General features: G+C 47.2%; 1 protein-coding gene across 3 annotated transcripts in view; it reads left to right on the top strand.

Moving 5' to 3' along the window:
* The window catches only part of cemip (cell migration inducing hyaluronidase 1), a 257,616-nt gene extending 243,456 nt beyond the window's left edge, over window positions 1–14,160 (top strand). For all 3 annotated transcript variants that reach the window (XM_078241559.1, XM_078241557.1, XM_078241558.1), the window contains exons 26-29: window positions 422–508; window positions 821–978; window positions 3,494–3,591; window positions 12,373–14,160. In XM_078241559.1, coding sequence (XP_078097685.1) covers window positions 422–508; window positions 821–978; window positions 3,494–3,591; window positions 12,373–12,500 — 471 coding nt within the window. In that variant the 3' untranslated portion in view covers window positions 12,501–14,160. The remainder of the gene's footprint in view (window positions 1–421; window positions 509–820; window positions 979–3,493; window positions 3,592–12,372) is intronic.
* Window positions 14,161–14,493: the final 333 nt, after the last annotated feature.

The following is a 14,493-nucleotide window of genomic DNA, read 5'->3' as shown; positions in this document are numbered from 1 at the left end:
CCTTTCTCTCATCTCCCGTTCTCCTCCTTTTCATCTATTTGTCTCTCACTGCGTGTTTCTTGCTCTCTCCCTCGCTTAATCTGTCTCTCCCGCCACCGATCCCCATTCCCTCAGTTTGATCTCTCCCTCCGTCTGTTTGGCATTGGGGTTGGCAATGGGGTGGCCTTGGAATGGGGTAGAGTTGGAGTGGGCGGGGTGTGCACTTTGGGGTGAAAGGTTAAGAGCTCTGGGGAAGACAAGACTGTTGATTTGAGATGGGTGTGTGGCAATCCTATTGTGAACAACTCAAGAGGGTTCCCTGAGCAAGTACTAAACTTAATGGTTGGCAGACGCCAAGTGTCCTGGGCAAGGTGCCAAGCTACTGTGCAACATAACAAAGAGTGACATTTATCCGATCCTGTTTCTTTCTCACTTTACACAGACCACCAGTGATCATTTCTTGGAAGTCAAACTCGAATCCTATCAAAGCAGGTTTTTCCACATCAGGCAGGACTTGGCTTATTCATACGTGAGTCTCATCAATTTTCAGTTGATTCTTTACGCTCAGTTTTCTCTGTTTGTGTTGCTGCCTTGGCTGGAGACATGCACACACATCTGGATGTGGCATCCCCTGACCTGCGCTGCCTGCAGAGGAACGAGATGTGTAAGCTCGGAAAACAGCCCATTCACTGAGTGCTTGCCACCCGTGGGCAGGTTCTCCAGGCTCATGGGGAAAGTTCACATTTCCCTCAATATTTTAACCCATTGGCCAGGACTTCCCGTCTATGGTGGGACTGTTGGAATTGAGGAAATTTGGTCATGTAATATCTTTGCTCGGTAGGTGAATGGAAGGAAGTATTACCACGCTGATGACGGGATGCAGATCGTTGTGATAGATGCAAAGTCAGGAAAGGTAGTCGATAACAGAAGCTTCCGGAATGTGATCTTGCGAGGAATTCCAGTCCATGTAGAGAATTATGTGGCCAACATGAAAAACAAGTGAGTGGTTTTATCTTCAGCTTTGTAAGGAGTGAGTACATCACTGGACTGATTCCCGCCCTCCTGGGGTTCAGTCCCTGGGGGGGGGCGGTTGTACAATGAGGAATGACACTCAGTCAGCAGGTTGCCCCATCACCCTGGATGCACAGCACCTCCAAACGGAAAACTGGGCCCCGGTCTGCTCTGTGGAAAAACCTAACACAGCCCTGACCCAATCTCTGATTTTAACTTATCCCACCTAGTGGGATTGGATTGGACACCCAGTTTATACACCTCGCCCTCTGCCCATTGACCAGCTCCAATGATACGCCCCATTGAACTCAACGGAAAATAACTTCAGGTGGAATGCAGTGATTCTTGCGCGGAGGATTGGGTTAAAACCACAGGATTGTTACAGAGCAGAGAGAGGCCATTTGGCCCATTGTGTCTGTACTAGCTCTCCGAATGAACATCATGACTTTAGTGCCATCCTCCTGCCTTTTCCCCGTACCTCTACATATCGTTCCTGTTCAAATAACCATCTAATGCCCTCTTCAATACCTGAGTTGAACCTGCCTCCACCGCACTTCCAGGCAGTGCATTCTGACCCAAACCACTTGCTGTGTAAGAATGTTTTTTCTCACATCACATTAACTTCTTTTGCAGATCACTTTAAATCTGTGCCCTCGCGTTCTCGATCTCATTGTGAGTGGGGGCAGTTTCTCCCGATCTACTCTACCCAACCCCCTCATGATTTTGAACATCTCTATCAAATCTCCTCTTAGCTGCCTCCAAGGAGAACAGTCCCAACCTCTCCAATCTATCCTCATAGCTGAAGTTTCTCATCCCTGGAACCATTCTTGTAAACTACTTCTGCACTCTCTCCAATGCGTTCACATCCTTCCTCTAGTGTGGGGCCCAGAACTGTACACAATCCAGTTGCGGTCTAACTAGTGTCTTGTATAAGTTCAGTATAACCTTTTTGCTCTTGTACTCTATTCCCCTGTTAATAAAGTCCAGAATGCTATAGGCTTTATTAACTGCTCTCCACCTGAAGTCGGGCTTTAACATTCTAAACAACAAATACAGTTTTTCTTCTTGTGATGTACGCAGTAGGCATCCTTCACTCCCTCCTCTTTCATGGGGGTGACTCCTGCCCTCAGTGAGGGTGACTCCATCCCTTGGTGATGGTAGAGGTTTGCAGCACAGAAGGAGGCCATTCAGCCCATCATTCCGGTTAACTCCTGTCCCTCACTCAATCCCTTTACACCTGCACATCTGCCACTTCAATTGTTTATCCAATTCCTTTTTGGAAGTTACTCCTGAATCTGCTTTCTCCACCCTTTTAGACAGCAAATCCAGGTCAGGATGAGTTGTTGGCGTAAAAACATTTCTCCTCATCTCGCCTTTCAAAGTCAAAGTGTGAACTTTGGGTAATTGCGTTAAAAAGGGTGACATTGAGTCAGATATCTGTTCTACATCTCTCCAGCCTAACATTCCCATTGAGGTCAATATTGTCCAAGTTACACTATCACCCAGATAGACATTACTCCCTTATCGAGAAATCCCAGCCCACTCACACAAACTGAGCTTCCTCTTTTATTAACTGTATTTAGCTCTGAGATATAACCTTTACCATGGAACATGTGAAGGTCTGTGATAGGGTGAGTGATTAAAACATTAGTTCTCCGGGGCCAAAGGGATTGGTGATGGAGCACGTTTTCAACTTCTTCCAGTTCTGGTAAAAGGTCACAGATCTGAAATGTTAACTCTGTTTCTTTCTCCACGGATGTTGCCTCATCTGTTTATTCATTAGTGTCACGAGTAGGCTGACATTAACACTGCAAAGAAGTTACTGTGAAAATCCCCTAGTCGCCACACTCCGGCGCCTGTTCGGGTTACACTGAGGGAGAATTTAGCATGGCCAAAGCACCTAACCCGCACGTCTTTCAGACTGTGGGAAGAAACCGGAGGAAACCCATGCAGACACGGGGAGAATGTGCAGACAGTGACCCAAGCCGGGAATCAAACCCGGGTCCCTGACGCTGAGAGGCAGCAGTGCTAACCACTGTGCCACAGTGCTGACCTGCAGAGTATTTCCAGCTGTTTTTTTAGTCCTGCCCACTACATGGCAGTGTTTATATAATAATGATCACAGACACACTTCACCTAATTATTCTCTGCATGAAACACATTAGGGCAGGTTTTCCAAAATAGGGTTCAGAACCTTTCCTGCAATCCATGGTAAAGTTTAGTATTCCATCTGGATTTTCCATCCATTGCTTTCAATCGATTCCAGAGACACTGTCCCAAATTCCCAAAGAATTCTTCCAGTATCAAATTGTGGAATTTTACTCCCTATTGTGAATCAGGTTTGGCCAATCAATTCATTGTAAAGCTAAAACTTGTGCATTGTTTTTAAGGATATACAATAAGGATTGCTCTTTCAATTCATTCCCTTGACTTATAGAAATGTGTGAGTATAGTTTGATTTCTGCTGTCTGAAATATCATTCCTGGGATCTTTCTAATTCCAGCTCCATTGTTTTGGTGACGTCCAAAGGGCAATTAATTTCAGAAAGACCTTGGAACAAAGTTCTGACACAGCTTGGAGCCACCAGTGTTAAATTAAAGGGTAATGACTGATTTATTTTATTTGCAGAGATATTATTACGATTTTATAATCATTTGGACATTGCGCCCTCCCTTCTGGGTTCCCCAGTGTCGGATTTGGAGGGCACCCCAGTGATGCACTGGGGAATCCCTTGAGAAAGTTCCCACATAAGGATTTACCCGACAATCATCTAGAAGTGCTAACTTCCTCTGGACAATTGCGCGGGGCTGGGAATCATCCGACAAAACAATTTAAACTGCCACCTTCAGATGGTTTTGCTGGTTTTATCCTGAGAGTTATTGCGAAAGAGTTAGAACGAAAAAAACCCTTCAGATTCCAGAGTAACTATCGAAACACCCAGAGCCAACCTCGCAGGGACCCAGCACAGCAACCTCACCCCCGACCTGACTGACAACCCCCCCCCCCCCCCCCCCCCCCCGTCCCGACACCAACCCCTGACCCAACACCGCCCCTCCTGATACCACCTCCCTGACCTTACCTCCATGATACCATCCCCCGATCCGAATCCCCTTGCCCCACCCCCTGATCTGACTCCCTCCGCCCCCATCCCCCGATACCACCCCCCTGACCCGATGCAACCCTGCTGACCCAACCTGAAAACACAGCCCCAACCTGACACCATCCCTTGACACCACCCCCCCCAAAGACAACACACTCCCAACTCGATGCCCCCCGACCTCCCACCAACATCAAATAACCCCTCCCTACACCCCCATGTCTAGACCCCCACCCAGCCAGACTCAACCCTCATGTCCTGCCCACTGTCTGGGCAAAGCAAGACTGTTGTCTTCGTTTTGAACTTTGCCAGCGCGGATCCTGTGAATTATTCTTTCAGCAATGAGGCAGTGACACAACGGTCAGCGGCCAAAACCTTGACCCAGACACTGTCCACTCCAGGCAACTCGTTCCCAGAGATATTGGTGATCACTGCACTCCTGAACTTAACCTCAGGCTCGATATCTAACAGAGCTGAAAGGGTTAAATTATGAGGACAGGTTGTATAGGCTGTGTAGGCTGTGTAGGCTGGGCTTATCTTCTGTTGGAGGAATGAGCATATGAAGGAATTGAGGTGTTTAAGGTGATTAAAGGATTTCGTAGTGTAGATGAACAGAACCAATTTCACCCAGCAGGGACAGGGAGCTTAATCTACAAATCAGTACTAGACGGTCCAGGGATGATGTCAAGAAATATTTCTTCAGACAAAGACTGAAGGAAATCTCGAACTCTCGCTCCGCGAAGCAAAAGCCTATTGGGGCTGGTCAACTGAAAATGTCAAAACCAAGATTCTTGTGAGGTAAGCATTGCAGAACCAAGGCAGGTAGACGGAGTTAAGATACAGATCATTGATGATCTAGATGAATAATGGGCCATCTATTCCCCAAAGCACCATCCAAACCTGCGACCACCACCATCTAGAAGATCAAGGACAGCAGATACATGGGAACACCACTGTCTGCAAGTTCTCCTCTTGTCGATGGGGGTTTTTTGAGACTGTATATTGCTAAAACTTAAACTAAATACACGACTCACGAACTCAGTGTCCTGATTCAAAGACGTGACGTATTAGATGTCTCGACACCCCACTAGGGGGCTCTGGCAAACCCAATACCATTCGAAAAGTACAATGAACAAAGAACAAAGAACAGTACAGCACAGGAAACAGGCCCTTCGGCCCTCCAAGCCTGTGCCGCTCCTTGGTCCAACTAGACAATCATTTGTGTCCCTCCATTCCCAGGCTGCTCATGTGACTATCCAGGTAAGTCTTAAACAATGTCAGCGTGTCTGCCTTCACCACCCTACTTGGCAGCGCATTCCAGGCCCCCACCACCCTCTGTTAAAATCGTCCCTCTGATATCTGAGTTATACTTCGCCCCTCTTAGCTTGAGCCCGTGACCCCTCGTGATCGTCACCTCCGATGCCTCCGTAAGGCCAATTATACATTTCTCAGAGTCTTATTTCCCACCTTTCCGGTGGGCATAATGCAGTAAACATTAATACAAATCAGTCAGTAACCATCCCTGTCACCAACTCCAGCCAAAAAAGTTTACATCCTGACCTCATGGGATCTTATTTGTCCTTAGTTTCGGATGTTACCTCCCTTGGTTTCCCAGCAACACAGCAAAGGTTAAAGTTAATATTCCCACAGATTCATATTCACTATAAGCCAAACCCTGAGAAACTGCTAGTGTTCAGCTGCACCTGTGCTATCAGTGTGACTTTGTATCGCTCTTATTCATCGAGCTGGCCTTGGAAGCCGTTTTGTTCCCGACATGTCCACATTCAACAGTCCATTGTTCGACAAAAATGTGGTTTCCTTCTGAGTGTCTCATCCCATCAGACCTTGCTGTACCTTGCCATTGGCTGAAGTTTTACTAGAACCAGGGGAAATGGCCTCAAAATAAGGGGGAGCAGATTTAGGACTGAGTTGAGGAGAAACTTCTTCACCCAAAGGGTTGTGAATCTGTGGAATTCCCTGCCTAGTGAAGCAGTCGAGGCTACCTCATTGAATGTTTTTAAGGCAAGGATAGATAAAGTTTTGAACAGTTTGGGTGGCATGGTAGCACAGTGGTTAGCACTGCTGCTTCACAGCTTCAGGGACCTGGGTTCGATTCCTAGCTTGGGTCACTGTCTGTGTGGAGTTTGCACATTCTCCTCGTGTCTGCGTGGGTTTCCTCCGGGTGCTCCGGTTTCCTCTCACAGTCCAAAGATGGGCGGGGTAGGTTGATTGGCCATGCTAAAATTGCCCTTGGTGTCCTGAGATGCGTCGATTAGAGGGATCAGCGGGTAAATATGTAAGGATATGGGGGTAGGGCCTGGGTGGGATTGTGGTCAGTGCAGACTTGATGGGCCGAATGGCCTCTTTCTGCACTGTAGGGTTTCTATGATTCTATGATTCAGTAAAGGAATTAAAGATTATGGTGAGTGGGCGGGTAAGTGGAGCTGAGTCCACAAACAGATCAGCCATGATCTTATTGAATGGCGGAGCAGGCTCGAGGGGCCAGATGGCCTACTCCTGCTCCTAGTTCTTATGTTCTTATTAAAATACATTCTAAGAAATAAGCTATGTCCATTCTATATCGAAAATGCATGTTTAAATAAGCAATACTTATTATTTAATCAAACTGCCTTTGACACCAACAATCTCCTATTAGTACATTCTTTAGTCTAAGATGATTCACTCCATGTCAGTATTGTGCTAGTGTTTTAAACTCATGATTATATATGTTTTCATTAGCCTAATTTGACCCACCAAAGCACCCGCCAAGTCACACATCATCCTGACTTGGAAATGTATTGTTCCTTCACTGTCGCTGGGTCAAAATCCTGGAAATCCTTCCCTAGCAGCACAGTGGGTGTACCTACACCACATGGACTGCAGCCGTTCCAGAAGGGGGCGCACCATCACCTTCCTAAGGGTAATTAAGGATGGGCAAAAATTCTGAGTAGCCAGTGACGCCCACCCTAGTGGGACCCCAGAAAGTCCCAGCCCCTTTCCAGGGCACAAGGAATTCTATTCCAACAACAAGCAACCCGGGTTACACTGCTCAATGCCCACTCCCTGTTCCGGAAACACTTCGACTCAATTCTCTGTGAGTTTAGCGACAGGTATCAGTAGGGTGGCAGTGGCAGAGTTGTGTGATGGCGGTGCCCGAGAGGTGCTTTGTCCTGAGTAATGGGTGATTCTGTGGCCCCTTTTTGCTGGGTCATGCTCGGAGCGAGTGCTGCTCTGTTGGTGGTGCTGTCTTTAGGATGAGACATTTTACCGAGGCCCTTGTGTGAATATAAACGTTCCTATGGCAGGACGGCACTTCCCAGTGTCCTGGTCAACTTCAGATCCGACTAAGACAAATGACCTGGTTACTGCTGTATGTGGGATCTTGCTGTGCACAAATTAGCTGCCACGTTTCCCTGCATTGCAGCACTGACTGTGAAGCGTTTGATCCAAGAAATGAAAGTTCATTTCTTCATCTGTGCCTTCATATATTACATCATGAGGCCATTGCAGTGCAGTACTGAGGGAGTGCCGCACTGTCAGAGGGTCAGTACTGAGGGAGTGCCGCACTGTCAAAGGGTCAGTACTGAGGGAGTGCCGCACTGTCAAAGGGTCAGTACTGAGGGAGTGCCGCACTGTCAGAGGGTCAGTACTGAGGGAGTGCTGCACTGTCAGAGGGTCAGTACTGAGGGAGTGCTGCACTGTTAGAGGGTCAGTACTGAGGGAGTGCTGCACTGTCAGAGGGTCAGTACTGAAGGAGTGCCACACTGTCAGAGGGTCAGTACTGAGGGAGTGCCGCACTGTCAGAGGGTCAGTACAGAGGGAGTGCCGCACTGTCAGAGGGTCAGTACTGAGGGAGTGCTGCACTGTCAGAGGGTCAGTACTGAGGGAGTGCCGCACTGTCAGAGGGTCAGTCCTGAGGGAGTGCTGCACTGTCAGAGGGTCAGTACTGAGGGAGTGCCGCCCTGTCAGAGGGTCAGTACTGAAGGAGTGCCACACTGTCAGAGGGTCAGTACTGAGGGAGTGCCGCACTGTCAGAGGGTCAGTACAGAGGGAGTGCCGCACTGTCAGAGGTGCTGTCATCAGATGAGAAGTTAATGGCACATCTGCTGAGTAATTTGGAAAGTGCGCCTCCCCTTGATTCACCTGACATTTTACAGGTTACATTCTCAACTCAATAGTGTTCTGGAAGCAGCCCCCCCTGCGGGAGCTGTGAGGGTGAATGCTCAAGCTTTACTGTTGAGGACAGTCACTTGGACTTGCCTGCAGTGTCCTGCTCTTCCCCTGCCTCTGGGACAAGCTCCCGGGCAGTCCCAATGTGTGCTACCCCCAGGCTGAGCGTAGAAAACCCCCTGACGCAGACGGAAATGTCACTGGGATAGCGAATCAGGGGGACCAACTAAACTGGAATCCTGGGCTTCCCAAATTCCAGTTTTGGCTTCAGGATGAGCGAGTCTTCATGCTTGGGATGAAGCCTCCCAATTTCATAAACTTTGAATAAAACATTCTGAAACATCGTCCCTCTGTCACACTGACCGTGTGAAGCTAATGGAACCCTTGCTGATTCGGGTCTTTAATGTATTTCTAGTTGCTGGCGTCCCAACTGTATTTTTCTTTTTTGCTGTTTGCTTTTTAATCGCTCGACTGACAGAGGGTGAGATTTTCCGGCCTCGCTCAGTCCAAAACCATAAAATCCTGCCCGAGGTCAACAGGCCTTTCCATGGTCCGTCCCTTCGCCCACTCCGATTCCCGTGGCGGGCAGGATGGTAAAATTCCAGCCCGAATACCTAACAACAGTGATGTGCCGAACTTGTTGATTAAGATATTGGAACAAGTACAATTCTTGTTGGGTGACACGAGGAGTCATAGAGTCATCACGTTTTACAGCACAGAAGAGGCCATTCGGCCCCCATTGTCTGTGCTAGCCATCAAGCACCCTCTCTAGCCTAATCCCATTTTCCAGCATTTGGTCCATAGGCTTGTATGCTGTGGCGTTTCAAGTGCTCATCTACATTCTGGTTATTTACTTATGACACAGTCTCTCTCTTAAAGCGACATTAAGATGGGGGTGTGGGGGGTCAGTTGGTGACAGGACACAGTTGTTTTGTGGAGTTTGGAGGAGGCTCTCTTGCTCTTTCTCACTCTGTAAAATACCAACAATTCTCAATTCTAATTGGAGCAGTTCCCAGCAGTCCCTTTAAGGACATCTGGTGAAGAAGCTCAAAGCTTCCAAGCACCAGTCAGAGCTTGCTCATGACCGGGTCACTGCCCTCTGCTTTTTAATCGCTTGACTGACAGAGGGTGGGATTTTCCGGCCTCACTCGTTCCAAAACCATAAAATCCCATCCAAGGTCAACAGACCTTTCCATGGTCCGTCCCTTCGCCCGCTCCGATTCCCATGGCAGGAATTTTTAAATGTTGCATGAGTCCCTGCCTCCACTACCCTTTCAGGCAGCAAGTTCCAGATTCCCACCACCCTCTGGGTGAGAGTTGTTTCTTCAAATTCCCTCTAAATCTTCTGCTCCTTACCTTAAATCTCCACTCCCTGCTTACTGACCCCTCTACTATGGGGTTCCTTCTCTTCTCCCCTGTCTATGTCCCTGATAACAGGCTGACTGTTGACTCGCAGAGCACAGGGAGTTCCCTGCCTCGTGTTCACATCTACCTGATTATGTTGGGGGGAAAATGTCATTCCCACGCACGTTGAGTTAGTTTTGAAGATGTGGCGTGGTTTTTTTTAGTGTGCACCGGCTGACATCTGGTGGCAGACAGTGGATTCTGAGCTGCTGTTCGCCACGCTCCAATCTCCAGAGCTGAAAAATATCACATCTGATTGGCTAAGCCCGCGCCCTCCTTGGTATCTCCTGACTCGCTCTGCCACAGCTGCTGCCTTGGTTCCTGCACTGATCCCTGTTCCATGTGTAACCCTGGACATTGAGAGAAACCATCTCCACCTTGAGAATTTCAACTGGTCCGCAGCAACCTTTCACAGATCGAGACTTCCAGATTCCCCTTGTGCAGAGGAACTACTTCCTGCTTTCACTCCCAAGTGGTCAGACTTTAAGATTATGCTCCCTCGTTCTGGATTCCTCCCACATACCTGCTCTGGTTCTAAATTCAACATCTATGCAGCTATGCAATGACCTGTGAACGGGTGTAACAGTATCCAGTTTAGTCGGGCAGTGACCCGGTCATGAGCAAGCTCTGACTGGTGCTTGGAAGCTTTGAGCTTCTTCACTAGATGTCCTTACAGGGACTGCTGGGAACTGCTCCAATTAGAATTGAGAATTGTTGGTATTTTACAGAATGAGAAGGAGCAAGAGAGCCTCCTCCGAAGTGCACAAAACAACTGTGTCCTGTCACCAACTGACCCCCCACACCCCCATCTTAATGTCGCTTTAAGAGAGAGATAAGTGTTAATAAGTAAATAACCAGGATGTAAACCCTGTGACCAGCAGACGTTATGATGTGGAGATGCCGGCATTGGACTGGGGTAAACACAGTAAGAAGTTTAACAACACCAGGTTAAAGTCCAACAGGTTTATTTGGTAGCAAAAGCCACACAAGCTTTCGAAGCTCTAAGCCCCTTCTTCAGGTAGAAGGGGCTTAGAGCTTCGAAAGCTTGTGTGGCTTTTGCTACCAAATAAACCTGTTGGACTTTAACCTGGTGTTGTTAAACTTCTTACTGTGTTTACCAGCAGACGTTGTCCAGAGGAGCTTTCCACTTAGCTGGCTGCGTGAAGAAGTTGCCACTCTCCTTCCCTGTTAACAATAGCAGCTGAATCTTTGTTGTAAATTTGTTTGTTGAGCAATTCGGTACCACATCTTCAAATAAACCTAACCTATGTTTAGTTCACCAGTCCTATGTGAGAAATACAACAGCCTCCACTGTGCCCCCAATCACCTCTGCCCTCCCCAAACCTCCTCTTCCTCACCCCCTAATTGCTTCCCCCTCCCCCACCATGCCATTCAGCCACCTCTCTTCCTTCTCCACCCTTCACCCAATCACCTCCCCTCCCCTCTCCATCTCTTTGTCCTCAATCTCTTCCCTTTTTCCCACCCCACAGCCCCAATTGCTTCCTTTCCCCTTAACCCTACGATCAATTGCTTCCCCTTAGCTCCCAGCCCCCACTCCCATTTGCTGTCACCTCTCCTTCTCCCCCATTGCCTCCCAATCTCCTTCCTTCCCCACCCTGTCCCCAATCGCCTCTTCCCCACATTGCCCCCTCAATCTCTCCTTCCCTCAATCTCTCCTTCCCTCAATCTCTCCTTCCCTCAATGTCTCCTTCCCTCAATCTCTCCTTCCCTCAATCTCTCCTTCCCTCAATCTCTCCTTCCCTCAATCTCTCCTTCCCTCAATGTCTCCTTCCCTCAATGTCTCCTTCCCTCAATGTCTCCTTCCCTCAATCTCTCCTTCCCTCAATCTCTCCTTCCCTCCTCCCAATCACCATCTTCTCAATGAAGCATTAAATCACGACCCTGGCTGCCCTTTCTGATGGACAGAATATCCCAGGCCACCATTCTGAAGGGAAATAAGGGAAGTTCTGACCAATGTCTAGCTCTGGGATTAACAGATTATTCAGTTTGTTGTTTACTGAGGGCCCTCACTATGGAAAGTGCCTGCTGCATTTCCAATGTGATAACAATGATGACTCTTTAAAAGTTCAGATGATTTAATGTGATTCATTCTGAGACACTGGCTCAATCTTGACTTTGTACAATATTGCAAACGACCTGAATTACCCACCTACCAATTCTAATTTACCACTTTTAGGAGTGGCACGATGGCACACAGCTGTCTCACAGCTCCAGGGACCCGGGTTCGATTCCCGGCTTGAGTCACTGTCTGTGTGGAGTTTGCACATTCTCCCTGTGTCTGCGTGGGTTTCCTCCGGGTGCCCCGGTTTCCTCCATCGTCCAAAGATGTGCGGGTTAGGATGATTGGCCGTGCTAAGTTGCCCCTTGGTGTCCCAGGATGTGTAGATTAGAGGGATTAGCGGGGCAAATATGTGGGGTTAGTGTGATAGGACCTGGGTGGGCTTGTTGTCGGTGCAGACTCGATGGGCCAAATGGCCTCCTTCTGCACTGTAGAGTTTCTATGAATTTCCAATGATTCATCTTAAATGATCAGAAAAAGTCAGGACCTGTCCACTGCAGGATGATGAGTTGCTGTATCTTGAATTAATGTTGGTTTCTATTCCTTGTGCTGTATCTATCGATAATTGCTGCTTAGAAACGTTGCGAGGCTTATTTTCACAGCTGTTTCTCTGCTCAATATCTTATTTCAGATTATCTGGTGTTTGTGGGATTCAAGGGAAGTTTCAGGCCTGATTGGGTGAAACTCGAGGTTGATGCAGAGGCGGCGAAAGTTCACGCGGTGCTGCCGATCCCAGTCATAGACAAGGTGAAGCTATGAGCGATCCCTCTGGCCAGGTGCAGGGCTAGCGAAAGAGGGTTGAACTTGGAATTACTACTGATTTTTAACAAGTGGTCAAAGTTGCGAAAGTCACTGCAGCGGATCAGCCCATTTCTCATTGTGCTTACCTGTCCATCCACCAAGCTTGTTTCACAAGCTGATACTATTTGTAAACTGTATTTGTCAGCACTCTCTCTCTCTCGGACTGCTCCTTACTCCCGAAATAGCTGGTCCTTTTTCGGATGTGTACACTTTCCCTGTTTTGTCTGTTCAGGTGTTTTCGATCTGTCGGCATCAGCCAAAGATTTATTTTCTGTCGTAGGGATGTTTCTATTTATTTATTGAGACACTATAGAACATGACACCGAGGCACTTGCGTAACTGTATTGTAAAACATTCATATATTTTCCATATAACTGTTACTTTGTCTGGTAAAACTGCAAAAATGGATATGCTATTTTAAACATTGGCTGAGATTGTAATTTATTCAAGTTGAGGCTTATTTCTGAAAGGCGGAATCTTTGGATTAAAGAAATGTAATTTATAACTGGCATTTGTATAAATTACAAAGATTGTATAAGTGACGTTTCATAATAAATGTAAAGTTAAATGAATTTGCAAAGAGTTCCGTTAAATGCTGCACATTTTTTTTTTTAAACTGTCTCCACACGTGACCCAATGTCTCACTGGTGTTGCTGGGATCTTGCTGTGCGTAAATTGGTTGATTACCATTCCACAGGGCTCAACTTTAGGACTTATCCAGTAGCTGTGCAGCACTGAAGAGGTAAAAGACACAGCAGCAAAAGAGAATCTAATCATTTAGATGCTTCTCTCCAGCAAATAGTAACAATTATCCTGTTGGATCTCTGAGTAATTATTCTATAGCTTCACAACCCCGAGTTCAGACTTTAACATTGTCTGATAGCTTCAGGAGTGTGATATATAGAGTCAGCAACACTCCCCCAATTTGTATTTACACCAAAGTTAAAAGAAGTAAAAACTAGGACAGGTAGAAACAGACTGTCAACTCGCTAATGCCTATTTAAAACTATTGCATATCTTCAAGAACTGTTTCAGTGTCACAGAGAGATTAATTTGTCATTTTTTTAAAAGGAGCTGCAAATATTTGCGGTTTGGACAATCTTAAGCCAATTTCCAATTCTCTTCCTGTACCGAGTGGCGCACTAAGGCAGACTTTTATTTTTTTCCAGAGCAAGGTTTTTCCTGAAACACATCACTACTCTGTTGCCAGAGCGCTTATAGCTTGAGGGTCGCCACTCCACATCAAAGTGTGTCTGACCAGGAGTCTCACCCACTTTTACCGCCAGCCATTGGCGTGTTTGGAAGGATTATCCAGGTTGACACTTAACCTGTTTGGCCGCGATATGATTGCACCTTCCTTGGTCATCAGATCTTGGGGTGGGACTTGAACCCAGAGCTTCAGGCTCAGAGGGAGGATGCTAACCCCACTGTGCCACAAGACATTTAAGCCAAATGGGGTGGTATAATGGAATGTCAGTCCCAGTTTGGATGCCCCAGTACTTTTGTGACAGACATGGAAACCATGAAGAAGGCACTAATCTTGGACTGAGAATGTTCACCGTGAGTAATTATGTAAGTATTGTTGGGAAGTCAGCAAAAATAAAGCTGCCAAAAGGTGACAGTTTCCTTCAGTGAGAACCTGTATCTATCAGAACATTAGAAATAGGAGCAGAAATGTGCCGTTTGACCCCTCGACCTTCTCCTCCATTCAATAAGATCATGGCTGACCTGAACTGTGGCCTTAACTCCACCTTCCTGCTTTGACTCCTGTGTAGATTACCAATCTGTCTAACTTGGCCTTGAAGAATGCAATGACCCGGCTTCCACAGCTCTCTGGGGCAGAGAGTCCCAAAGATTAGCCATCCTCTGAGAGAAGAAATTCTTCCACGCCGCCATCTTAAATGTGGAATATCTTTTTTGAACCCATTCGCCCTTATTCGAGATTCCCCCA

Source organism: Mustelus asterias, chromosome 24, assembly GCF_964213995.1.
Source record: "Mustelus asterias chromosome 24, sMusAst1.hap1.1, whole genome shotgun sequence".
In the NCBI taxonomy this organism is placed as follows: domain Eukaryota; kingdom Metazoa; phylum Chordata; class Chondrichthyes; order Carcharhiniformes; family Triakidae; genus Mustelus; species Mustelus asterias.
This window is presented reverse-complemented; position numbering and strand designations above follow the sequence as displayed.